Consider the following 13,061-nt stretch of genomic DNA (forward strand, 5'->3'; position numbering starts at 1 on the left):
ATACAAGGTGTACTAGACTAATGAAGAAGCAGAAAAAGAAAAAGGAAAAAAAATTGAACACACAAGTGTTTTATTACCTGACATTGTTCATCACGTTCTTCTTGATTCGAGCAATTTCAGTTTTTAATGGACACAAACCTTGTACCAGAATAACTTTAAGTATATTACAGTCCTTTTTGCATTTTCTAAAAGATAAAGATATAAACACAAGCACAAAGAGGAAGAGGAAGGAGAGGACCATCTTTGACATCAAGAAGCTTCGTGATCCCTGTGTCAAAGAGGTATTTTGGCTGGAAGTGAGCAACCAATTCCAGGTGTTGGGGACGGATGACGTAGATGATATCAAAGAGATGTGGGATCAATTCAAGGAGGTCTACAGCAAGAGTGCCAAGAAGGTGCTAGGAGAGAAGAGGAGAGTGAAGAGTGACTGGCTCAGTGGGAAGACCTACAAGAAGATTGAAGAGAGACGAGGGTTAAAGGCAAAGATAGGATGTACATGGTCTGCCCACATGAAGGAGAGAGCCGCTGCTGCACATGCAGTGAAGGACAAGGAGGTGAAAGCCAGTGCCAGGGCAGACAAGCGGAGATGGCTGAACGACTTAGCAGAGGAAGCTGAGACAGCAGCCAGAAACAACTGCAGTGGTGACCTGTACCAGCTCACTAGAGAGATAGCTGGACAAGGAAGGAATATGACTACCATCAAAGATAAAGAGGGCAAGCGAATTGTAAATGAAGACAAAGTCTTAGAAAGGTGGAGGGAACACTGAGGAAGTTTTGAATGTACAACGACCTGACATACCCCTGCCAGTGATAGATCAAGCACCGGGGGTCATCACAAGCATCGACACTGGCAACATCTCAGTTGCTGAAATTAAGAGAGCGATCCACTGTCTGAAGCATGGCAAGAGTGCAGGGATTGATGGCATCAGTGCTGAGTTGCTCAAGTGCTTTGAGAAGGATGCTGTGAAACAACTCCACTTACTTATTAATGCTATCTGGAAAGAACAATGTGTACCAGAGGACTGGAAGAAGTCACTCACAGTGAAAGTGCCAAAGAAGGGTGACCTCATTCAGTGTGATAACTATCGCGGTATATCCCTACTCTCTGTACCAGGCAAAATCCTATGCAGGATCCTCATTGACAGATTGAAGAGTGGGGTGGTCGAGATGATTAGGCAGGAGCAGGCAGGATTTTGATCTAGAAGGGGAACCTCTGAGCAAATCTTTGCTCTTCAGAACATCCTTGAGCAGTGCCAGGAATGGCAAGCACCAGTGTACATAAACTTCGTTGACTTTTGGAAGGCTTTCGACTGCATTATCAGAGAGAGACTTTAGGACATTATGGGGCAGTATGGCATCCCTGAGGTCTTTATCAGGACTTTTAAGGCACTATATCATCAGAGCTCAAGCTGTGTCACGGCGCAGAAGCAGACATCAAGAGGCGACTGGCACTAGCGAGAACTGCATTTACCAGATTTCAGAACATCTGGAGGTCAGTCAGATTCAGCCAGAAGACCAAGTTGCGCATCCTGAACTCAAACGTCATGACCGTGCTGTTGTATGGAGCCGAAATGTGGAGGGTGACAGGAACTGATCTCAACAAACTGGATGTATTTCACTGCACATGCCTGAGGAGAGTGCTGAGGAGATTCTGGCCCAACCATTTGAGCAACAAAGAGCTGTACGAAGCCACAGGGAGTATGCCGGTGTCAGTCCTTATATGAGTGAGAAGGTGGCGATGGTTAGGGCACATATTGAGGAAAAGTCCTGACAACATCTTGAGGACTGCTTTGACGTGGGCACCTGAAGGTAAGAGGAGGCGAGGTCAACAGAGGGAGACATGGAGAAGAACCATGGAGAAGGAAAGGAACAAGCTCGGATGGCATACATGCGTAGCTGCTGCTGCATTGGCCTCAGACCAGGATGGGTGGCATGATCTTCTGTCCGACCTCAAGAGTCCTCATGGGCCCGATGAGGATGAATGAAATATATAAACACTTGTCTGAAATAACACCAAAAACACTTTTTCATAGGAACTCGAGCAAGTAAATTTCAAAGTTCAGAGGAATTGTCAGGTAAAACACGGGTAAAATTTCATCATCAGTTTCATTTCACCAGTACTTTCAAGTGTTTCATACATTACTTCAAAATTTATTTCCTACAGTTGGTGTTGTTAGAAGTGATTTCTTTTGAGAAGATATTTAAAAGAGTTGCACAGAAGTTTCCAATAATCTCGGTAAAAAGTTCTAGTCCACTTGTCACTCGAACTTTTGGTGGATTCCTTCTTAACACCTAAGCTAGTATATAACTATAACTGAACTGAATGACTTTAATCTGCATTTGATAATGGCGACAAGATAACGCCGAAACGTCAAGTTATAGCATTTATTTTTCTTTGAAAACAATTTCTTTGTAACCAAGTGTCTTTTGGGATTTGAGGGACAAAGGAAACTCAAAAATTTTGTCCAGAAATCCTCGGAGACATGCTAGAATATTGATATATTGAATGTGGCCTATTACCTGCCCATTTTGTTGAACACGTCCACTTACACAAACAGGAAGCATTTTTTGACCAAAAGATTAAGTATACAGAGCACGTTCTTAGTAAATGATTCTTCGTAATGTGTCCTTGAATCTCCAAAACCCTAATAAATTTGAGACTTGTCATATTGTCAGATGGCGATCAACATAAACAATGGCTTACCTCTCCAGAAACACTTTCTTGCTGTTCATACATGCTCACATGCCAGTTCAAAATCTTCACAACAAACTAAAGTACTGATAGGTATTTTCGCACCGTATCAAACTGGGGAAAAAGCACAACATTTGCAAAAAAACGGCACCTTAAAGAATCCAATATGGTGGATGGAGCTCCAAAGACCGTGGTAAATGTATGCATGCATAAAACACCAAAACAGAGAAATGGAGCCCAATCCTTAACTCATGCACCATGCTGTGCATGAGTAAATAGAGGCCTCTATTAGCTAATTTTTAATGGTAATAGGACTGAGTGGAGTACAATTCGGTCTGTAATCATACAAGTGAATAAGAAAACCAAACGACCACGAAGCGGTAGTCTAATTTGTTAATCATGAGTATGATTACAGACAGAATTGGATGACACGATGTCCTGTTACCAATTAATCATAGCCATTATCATATGGCTGTGTCTCACAAGGACTGGGAACTACCAAATTCAGGAATTTGATTGGCTGAAATCGATATTGAAAGTCCCATCTAGACAGGCATTTAGACCGGTAATGTTTTGGGGTGAAAAAGTTGCAAACTAAAAGACAAAAGTATTGACTATTTTATTCTAGCATTATTTATCTATGGAAGTGCCAAAAAGCCTGATGAGAAAAGAAAAGTTAAGAGGGTGAGCAGACTTTGGCAGAGTTAAGTTCAGCTCATCGCCGTTCGCAATCAAAATGTTGGCTAGTACAAACCAGTTGCATTAAATGAATTAAACTTTTCTTGTTTGCCATGTAATAAACATCTTATTAACTGAGCTTAGTCGGTCTGTGCGGGAGAATTTTGACCTCGGTCATGTGTACAGACCTAACTGCATTTGGTCTGTAGTCACGACCTCGGTCAAGATTCTTCCATACAGTCCTCCTGCTCAGTTAGTAAGAGCTAATTACAATTTTCCAAAAAAGTAAAAGTTTCATTTGAAAATAGCTTTAATAGTCATTTTCAAAGATGACAATTACAAATGAAATTATTATAGAGATAAACCTCCATAATTTTACAGTCACTCATTTGAAGTGGTTACTATAGTGATTGCAATCAATGTTGTGATTGGTGGGTTTTGTTTAAATGACTCACTGGCTCATTTAGCAGTCCAGATACAGGTGTCCAATTAAAGCCAGCTGTCTGATTACACTGGCTGATTACAACTGTGCAGATTAATTAGTGCAGAATACAGCAGTTTATACACCAATCACATTTGAGGAAAGAGTAATTGTTATGATTAAATTTAAAATGTGGGAACTTTGTTTCGGACCAAATAGTCAAATTAGTGTTTTCTTCACTGAAGAGTACACTCTTTCTCTAGCAGGCTGCATTCTTGTGTGGTGCACGTATAAAACTTCTTGTGTGCGCAATGTAATGTTTGTTATGTTGGCAAAACGAGCAGACATCTTTCTACTCGCACTCATGACCCGTTGCCTTCTGATAGGGCCTCTCTCATATTAAACAACTGCAAGATTCTGAAACTTATGCACTAAGTGTTCTCCTAATATCTTAAGTACGTTGTGAGCACTATCTTTCAACTTATGGTAAAAGAATCTATTTGAATCCTTTGGGACAAAAGTACTCTGAACCAACAGTTACAACATGTTAATCTAAAGCTTTCAATTTCACATATTTACATTTTTAGGTTTATTCTAAACAGGAATGATTTTCTTCGTCCAAGAACTTCATGCTGATGATGCTAACCTCTAGACCTCCAGACCTCCAGAATGCAATTTCAAACCATGCTGTTATTCTCACATACATTAGCATGTAATTAATGTCTCATTTAATATTTGCACAGTGCCATTGAAGAAAAATTTTGAAAGGAGGGTGAACATTTAAAACAGATTTACTGCCGATATTTTTATTGGGAAACTCATGAATCTCTTTAGTGCAGTAGCTAAGATTTAGAGGGTTAAAAACAAAGTACTGTGAGGTTAAATGAAGGTTGCTATCAGCTCTTTGACATTTACACTTCATGCTTCTTAGCACCATAACGATAACTCTTTCTTCCACTGCTACTTGATATGACAATAAAATGTGCAAGCTAAAGAATATCACCAATATATGGACTACAGCAGTTTATAAATGAACCAACCTCTGACTTCTGCAACTTTAATTGATGAAATCGACACTAATTGTCCAGAAAAAGTTGTGTGCTCTGGTGTCCATCATATCAGTAGTAGCAACAATAGCATAGTGTTTGCTGATGGAAAATTATCCATCAATATAATGTCTGGTGGGCACAATGCTATGACCTATAAGAACTTTTGAAAATTCAATCGAATAAATTTTCGAAAGAATATTACATCTCAATGTTGGGATCTGATATACACTTAACTGATCCCAATGAAATGTGGCTACAGTGGAAATGCTCATTTCTATCTATTGTTAACAAGCATGCTCCATTGAGAACAATGTGTGTGCACATGTGTGGGTCCTCATGGACTACATTTGAGCTTAAGAAACGAATGGATGATCGGGACATTCTAAAAATTAAAGCAATTAAATCTAATGATCTAAGTGAGTGGACATTTAAAAAAAAAACACAATATAGTAAATAAGGAAATCAGATTAGCCAAGCAAGCCTATTATCAAAATAGTTTTAGTGAGTACATGTGTGATTCTAGAAAGACCTGGCAGATTATCAATGAACTTACTTCGCAAAAATCTGGAAAAAACTTGGTAACATCTCTGAAATTGGATGGAGTAACAATAACAAATCCCACTGTGATGTTGAACCAATTTAATAATCACTTTGCTACTATCGGTCCAAAACTTGAGAGCAATATTGATTCTTCAAATAGCGATGGCTATCAGAAGTACCTCACTGGTACAGACAAAGCGTTTCAGCTCCATCCAACCAGTACAAATAGAGTTCTCTCACATTTAAATTGTCTAAATAAGTCAAAAGCAACTGGCCTTGACAAGATATCTGCTAGGCTTATTTGGGAATGTGTGGATCTCATTTGCATACCTATCAGCGACATTTTTAACCAGTCAATAAGTCAAAGTATATTTCCAGATGATTGGAAATGCGCAACGGTTACCCTAGTTTTTGAGTTATTTTTTTGTAAAAAAAATACCTCTTAGTCGGTGCGTCGGGTATGTTATGGACAGGTCAATGGATGAGTGAGTGAGTGAGAGATGTATGTATGTCACACCAATCAGATTGGATCTACTATAAACAGCCAATCAAATTTCTTGTTGTAAAGGTAAATGGTATGTGAGAAGATTTGATCCTGATACCATTCAGAACGGCCATATTTATTCTTCTATAAAAGAGGAGGAAGTATTCATAAATTGGGCTGACTTCGACATCTTCTGTGGGTTAGGCTGAGGATTTGTGGGCAGGTTTGATAATCATTTGCAACTGGATAATCAGTCAAAGAAACAGTGTTTGGCATATAACTACGAGCATGCTATGAAGGGTGAGCTTTTCCCATTAGATAAGGTTTTGAATGAAATGAGTCTTAGCCACTCTACTACTAGGTTTAAGATGTGAATGAAAAAAAAAAGTTGATGTGGTTTCTATGATAGGAACAATTGTATTTTAGGGGGGCAGAATGCACTACTGGGAATGTGAAGAGGTTGCGACCAGGTTCAAATCGTTTGCGTGTTGTGTTGAAACCTAAATATTGCTGCAGAGTTCGTAATGAGTGTTCCAGGCGTGTCCTTAATTTCAGCATCCATTGATGAGTTTCAATGTGAAAAGTGAAGAGACTACAATTAATCTGGTTAACAGAACAAAAATACATTATTCTGTGACGATTTTACAATTATAAGGGTTATTGTTTACTACTGGAATGAGAAGATACGTTTTAAATGAAACCAGATGCTTTGCTGCGTGTACCCAGGCAGTTGTTATACTGAGAAGCACTAGCCATATTGCAACTGAGCTAAATGTTCTGCATTTGAAGTTGTACGAAATTCAATCGAATCGATGTGCTTAAGCTTTCCTGCTTTTGATTGCATTGCTTGGAATCGATTAATAGCTTATTACTCATTTGCAGGTCTTCAGGGCGTGAAAAAGAGTCAAGGTCTATATTAACTAAATCGTTTCTCTTCAATGTTATCAGGGTTTTTGGTTTTCGTGAGCATGAATTGTAGTTTGAGAAAAAGAAAATTGTTTTTGTTCAAGATAACTTTAGTGAGGTACACTGTATATGAAGTCTTCAGCATTTTATTGTGTTGAACACGAGGACTTTGGTAATTGAAAAAGAAAGACTGGCATGTATTTTGCCGGTTTGTGATTTTTAGTTCGGTTTGGATTGGAATGTGACAGTTACAGACATACATTGGGTTGTTTTAGAGTGCGTGATTTTCAGTGTAATGGTGGCTAGTTATATATGAACGAGATGAGTCTTGAGTTTTGAAGCAGTTCATCGGTTAGTAGTATGCAAATGGCATGAGATATTTTTATTTTTAGTTACAAAGGGTAACTTGATACTCTTGTTTTTCATGATGAGTAAATTCAATTAGAGGTCACGAATCGTCGCTTCTAGTTCTTAGGACATGTTTTAGAGACGAGACTATTTAGATTTGAAACAGTTCTAAGGTTTACAATTGTAAGTGCAAGTAATGATTGTTTTGTTCTTGTTGTATGGAAATATAACAAGATATTTTTATTTTTTAGTTACAAACTTAAGGGTAATTTCACACTTTTGTTTTTCACAAGGGAGTAAATTCAATTAGAGCTGACGAATTGTCACGACTTGTTCCCATGAAATGTTTGAACAAACAAAATGAGATGTTGCTATTTTTAGTTACAAATGGTAACTTAACACTTTTGTTTTTTACATGGGAGTAAATTCAATTAGAGCTGACAATTTATTGCCTCTTGTTTCCAGGATATTAAACAAAGAAGAAGCTAACATCTTTGCACAGTTTTTGTGTGTCTGCAGCAGCAGTATAATATTTATAATTCATGGGCATTTTATGACATTTGTTTCAGTCTGAGATCTTTTTTAAAGGTAAAAAAGTATGAAAACTATTCAAATGTTCTTTGAAGACTATGTGGCGCCAAATCAGATTTAATCAGACTTAAAGTGCCAGAGAGGTTATTTCTCTTTCTTGCTATTTTTGGCGAAGTAGTGTTGTTGCGTTCTGTAAGAGGTAAACTTTTGACTCGTATAAAATGAGGAAAGTTTTCTCTTAACTTAAGTATTTCAATGCACAAATTCCTCCTTGGGGCTGGAAGGGCTATGTGGTCAGTGAGTGAGGGAGTCAAGCCTGTGCACGTCACACCAATCACAGTGTGGGTTGTATCAAATAACGAATCAAATTGCCTCTTAGAAAATAAGATTTTATCTATATTAATCTGGAGATTTTACATTTTACATTGTTATATTAAGGGAGAATTACATTTGAAAAGTATTTTGTGTGACACTCAGCTGCTTACAATGGACACGCTGTCAGCAAAATGCCCAACACTAAATTGTGATTCGAGCGTTCGTTTTGGATGGGCTAATTTTGCCAACCAAAGTGAAAATTGTAGAAAGTACTCATCTGTGTTGTCATGAAGTTACTTCTGTGGTTATTACAAACTGTTGCAGAAATGGTGAGAAATCTCGTCATGGCCTACGTATACGTTATCTCGAGGTTGGTTGGGAATATTTCGTATGGTAGGTGTGGTGTCATACAAGATGTTTGCTATGGTAGTTGCATGAAAGAAAGAGGATGGCAGAGAAACAATTTTAGATCAGAGAGATGTGGATATTGGTAAAGTTGCAGATGCTGTTGTTCAAACTGAGTATGTGTGCAAAGAGGTGTCAACAAAGATTCGAAGCATTAGTTTATTGAAATTTAGAGAAAGAGCAGTCTTTCCTAGATGTGAAACAAGTGAAGGACTGTGTGCGAATGCTAGGGATTTTAAGCTCATGTCTTCGATCGATTACAGTAATTATTTAGAGGGAACAAGATGCTTTGCAAATGAGTTAAAAGGTGTAAGATCGAAATATTGTATTTTCGCGTGTAACAGATGATGCAAAGGGATGACTGAAAGACGTAAGCTTAGATGTCAAGAACCTTCAAGAATCTGTTCCAAACTTAAGATTGCTATACAGAAAAACAGAAAGATAAGATGCTTATTTGACAGAGTACTGGGGCTGTTCCGAGGTCGTCTATACTTTACAAGTTCAGACAAAGTAGTATTCGAAAAGAGCATGTCTGTTTTATTAAGTATTTCGTTGGGATATCAGCTAAAAAGGAGAAAAAGAAGGAAAAGAGTCGTTTTGAAGAATCATTGTGAAATATTTAGCGACAACAATCATCAAAGGTTGTACAAAAACATTAAACTCTATAATGCCATTGAATGGAATCCAGAACCAGTATACGTGAATCAGTTACCCTTATCATAACTATTAAGAGTCCACCGAGTACTGCTACCTCCAGGGATTTTAAGTCACAAAAAATAACTCTTGCACGCCTTCCGTGCCTATGTTTAAACAAGGTGATCAGGATGATCTAAACAATTATCGTCCAATTTCGGTGATCTCAGTTGTGGCCAAGGTCTTTGAAAGAATTGTGTATGATCAATTATACGCCTATCTAGAAGAGCACAACGAGCACATCTGTAAATATCAGTTGGGTTTTCATGCTATACACTCAACTGTCACGCCTCTCCTTGAGGCCACAGACACTTGGGTGTACAACATTGACTGCAGCAAAATCAATGCTATTGTTTTCTTAGACCTCAAAAAGGCCTTCAACAAGTTGGCCCGGAGATTCTCTTGTCGAAATTAAGAGACTACAGCATATATGGCAAAGCGCACAAATGGTTTCAGTCATATTTACAATGTAGAGAATCGTACTCAAATGTGCTCCATCAATGGGTCGCTCTCTAAAAGTTGTTCACTAAGTTGTGGCGTCCCCCAGGGGACGATTTTAGGGCCTCCTTTATTTCTATAATTTTTTACCAACGATCTTCCAAACTGTCTATAAAAATGTGAACCAAGGATGTACGCTGATGACGCCCATCTTACATATGCAGGTGACAATGCAGACAATATTCAGTTGCATCTAAATCAAGATTTAGAAAATGTTCACAATTGGCTGATAGCAAACAAACTCACTCTAAATATGACTAAAACCGAATTCATGCTTCTTGGATCTCGGCAGAAACTAAGTACTCTCACAGAATCCCCAATGCTTGCAATTAATGACTTTCAAGTTAGCCAGGTCACTACCGCAAAATCACTTGGAGTGACCATCAATGACAAACTTGATTGGAGTGGCCACATTGAAAAAGTAACAAAGAGGGTCGCTTCTGGCATTAGGGCCAGAAAATGAATAAGGCACCTTGTCCCTCAAGCGACCTTTCACCTAATATATCAAGCTCTGATACAGCCACACTTTGACTGTTCAAACTTCTCGGGTGGAAAAATTTAACAAGCCAGCAGCAAATTCAAAGAGCTACGATGGTTTGTAAGTCTTTCCACGGGTTGGCTCCAGAATATCTAAGTTCTCAATTCGAGAGGCGAGAAACAACATATAATCTACATGTAAGGGACTCTGAGAGTAAACTAAGGCTAAGAGGTAGTTTGGGTCTGGTCACCGACAAAACTAAAAAAGCAAGAAGATCTTTTAGATCTTATAACCGTGCTTTTAAAATTTAACTGTTTTCTTAGCACTACAGTCGCAATGCAGTACACATTCCAAAGCAGTCCTTGATGATTCTTTGATTACTGTAGAGACCACATCACTTGATCAATACAAACTGTATTATTGCACCATCACTCTTAGCCGTTGTGAAATCTCCGATGACGTAATGGTCTTAATCTCGAACTTTCTTTGGGATATGTATAGGCATGAACAATACGAACGCTACGATAATAACACTATTAACAACAGCTTTTCAAAATAAAAATGAGCGATAGAGATTTTACACAATGTTTCAATGTTGTCATGACAATCACACCTCTCACTGCATATATAACACTGTTGAACCGTTATTTTCTTGTCACTTGATAATGATGTCATGACGACATCGAAACGTAACATTTCTATCGCTCATTTTTATTTTGAAATGTTTATCAAAATTTAATCTCATTCATATAACAGCTTTCTGTCTTAAAAGTCATGATTAAATTTAATTGGTTTTTCCACGAGTAAAGGGCTAGCAAAGTAGTCACACGAGTCACAATTCAAGAATTATGTTATGCACGGCTATCTTTAGTACGGTGGTTATTTCCCTATCAATGATGTAATCCTTGCACGTTCTGACACATTCTTTGCTTGGCTTGCAAATATTTAATTTTCCTTCCGATCTTTGAACTCGCTTCAATAAAACAGCACAATTCACTTCTCTTGTCTAAACATATGAAAAATACTTGGAAAACTAAAAGGACTGTTGTTCCAGCGAAATAAACTTGCAAAGTAAACATGATCTTATTTGTCATGTAGCAAAAGTGAAAGATGCAACATCAGCGCATTCCATGACTGACGTAATACCTTTTTTAGCATATTTGTTATTCCCTTTGAATCCAACACTTTGATAAAACCAAAAGAAAATGTATTTTGCACACAATAAAGAAAACAATATCTGTGGCATTGTCCGTGTATTAATGTTTCAACAGCTTTTGGCGAAAAAACATCACAGGTTGCATGATTCAAAATTTGGCTGAGAGGAAGTTTGGGTCTGGTCACCGACAAAACAAAAATTAAAAAAAAAGTAAACAACGTGTAGAACATGAAGCGCACTTGGCCCATGGCCGTGCGGTTAAATAGCTTTAGCTATAGTGTAGCCATTCTTTGGATCAGTCTTCCTTGTGACTTAAGAGAAGCAGAGTCCCTGAGGTAGTTTAAACGCCTACTCAAGAGATGTACAAGGCACGGCATTCATGGAAAGCGCTTTTTTTTTATTCAATTACTTTTTTACTATGCGTTATTAGTAGTTTTAGCTGACGAAGTTTTAACTGTGTGTAAATAAAGATTATCTATCTATCTATTGTGCCAATCCTTTTCAAGTCCCTTCCCCAGTTCAGCTATAGCTTTATTGTATACTCTCTTTGATCAGTTTTTCTTTTAAGGTGCAGCCCACTTAACTAACCAGTGGTTAAAAGTATATGTATTAGGACTACATGCTGTCCAATTTTGAAATAATTGAATAAGAAAAATTCCAGTAGCTGCCAAAATTGGGAAACGGCATTGGCCAAGTCCAATTTGGCAGTGGCATGCTTTTAGAGATTTTTGGGTTGGCAATATAATCGGAGGCTTTCGTGCAAAAGGGGCTTATATAGCATTTTGGGCCGATTTTTATTTTTTGCTGGGTTGAGCTAATTTTTGGCAGACTGACTTGTTTTGACATGAAAAGCACCATTGCACCAAACTCAGTTCTCTGAGCACGATCTTTTGGAGCAAATCCTTCCAAGGTGGATTTTGACGTGGTGTGAACTTAAATGGTTACTTTTAGCAGCTTCGACAGCACAGTTTTTTTAAATAGATATTTTGACTTTTGAAAGAAGTAGAGAAAAAGACGGGAAAAAAAATCAACTGACCTCGTATCGAACCGGTGTCACGACGAAACAAACTCAAATTCAGCACGTTCAGCGCCTTATTCGTTTGCACTAATGGAGCAACAGTAAGATAATTGCACAATTATATGAATAATAAAACTAGCAGCAAATACCACACTTCAGTGACTTTATCGTTTAGCAAAACAAAGGTGTCTTTTGTTTTCCACTCAGCAAAAGATCTCTAAAAGATACCCTTGGAAAACTGAGTTTTTTGCATATGTTATTTCTCAAAAACGAAGTGCAAATCAAGAAAAACAATTACGCAACGATGCTTTTCACGTCAAAACAAGTCAGTCTGCCAAAAATTAGCTCAATCCTGCAAAAAATAAAAATCGGCCCAAAATGCTATGTATGTCCTTTTTGCACGAAAGCCTTCAATTATAGAGGTAAGTAACCTAGTGAATACATCCAGCTAAGTTTTAGTCAGCTATCTCCAGCTTTTCCTAGCAGTTGTTCTTTTGATCTTAATTTGTTTGTGTGACCTTTCAGGCTGCAGCATGGGCTCTTGAGAGAGGTACCAGTGTAGTGATAGCAAATGGCACCAGCAGTGATTATGTCATTCGTCAAGTTTTGGACGGTCGAAAGGTTGGATCATTCTTTACTATGGTAGAGGAAACAGGGCCATCTGTGGAGAACCAGGCAGCAGGAGGTACACTATTCATACTCTGTAGTTGCATAGTATTATTATTTTATTGGTCAAAATCATGTAGTTGTCTTGCCATGGGAGGTACAGGGGTGTATTAAAATTAGTTTCAAGAGCGATACTATTAGTAATGCTCAACTATTATTATTAATGCAGGATTAGCTAATAGG

The 13,061-nt window shown here is 38.0% G+C and overlaps 1 protein-coding gene and 1 pseudogene across 2 annotated transcripts in view; both read left to right on the top strand.

Moving 5' to 3' along the window:
• Positions 1-13,061, top strand: part of LOC110056905 (delta-1-pyrroline-5-carboxylate synthase-like) — a 187,160-nt gene that overhangs the window by 90,302 nt on the left and 83,797 nt on the right. For both annotated transcript variants that reach the window (XM_089288517.1, XM_020763461.2), the window contains one exon: positions 12,738-12,897. In XM_089288517.1, the coding sequence (XP_089144643.1) occupies positions 12,738-12,897 (160 nt within the window). The remainder of the gene's footprint in view (positions 1-12,737; positions 12,898-13,061) is intronic.
• On the top strand, positions 21-3,661 carry LOC149118032 (uncharacterized; annotated as a pseudogene).

The sequence above is a fragment of the Orbicella faveolata genome, unplaced genomic scaffold (genome assembly GCF_042242905.1).
Source record: "Orbicella faveolata isolate gen_17 unplaced genomic scaffold, um_ofav_v1 contig_1, whole genome shotgun sequence".
In the NCBI taxonomy this organism is placed as follows: domain Eukaryota; kingdom Metazoa; phylum Cnidaria; class Anthozoa; order Scleractinia; family Merulinidae; genus Orbicella; species Orbicella faveolata.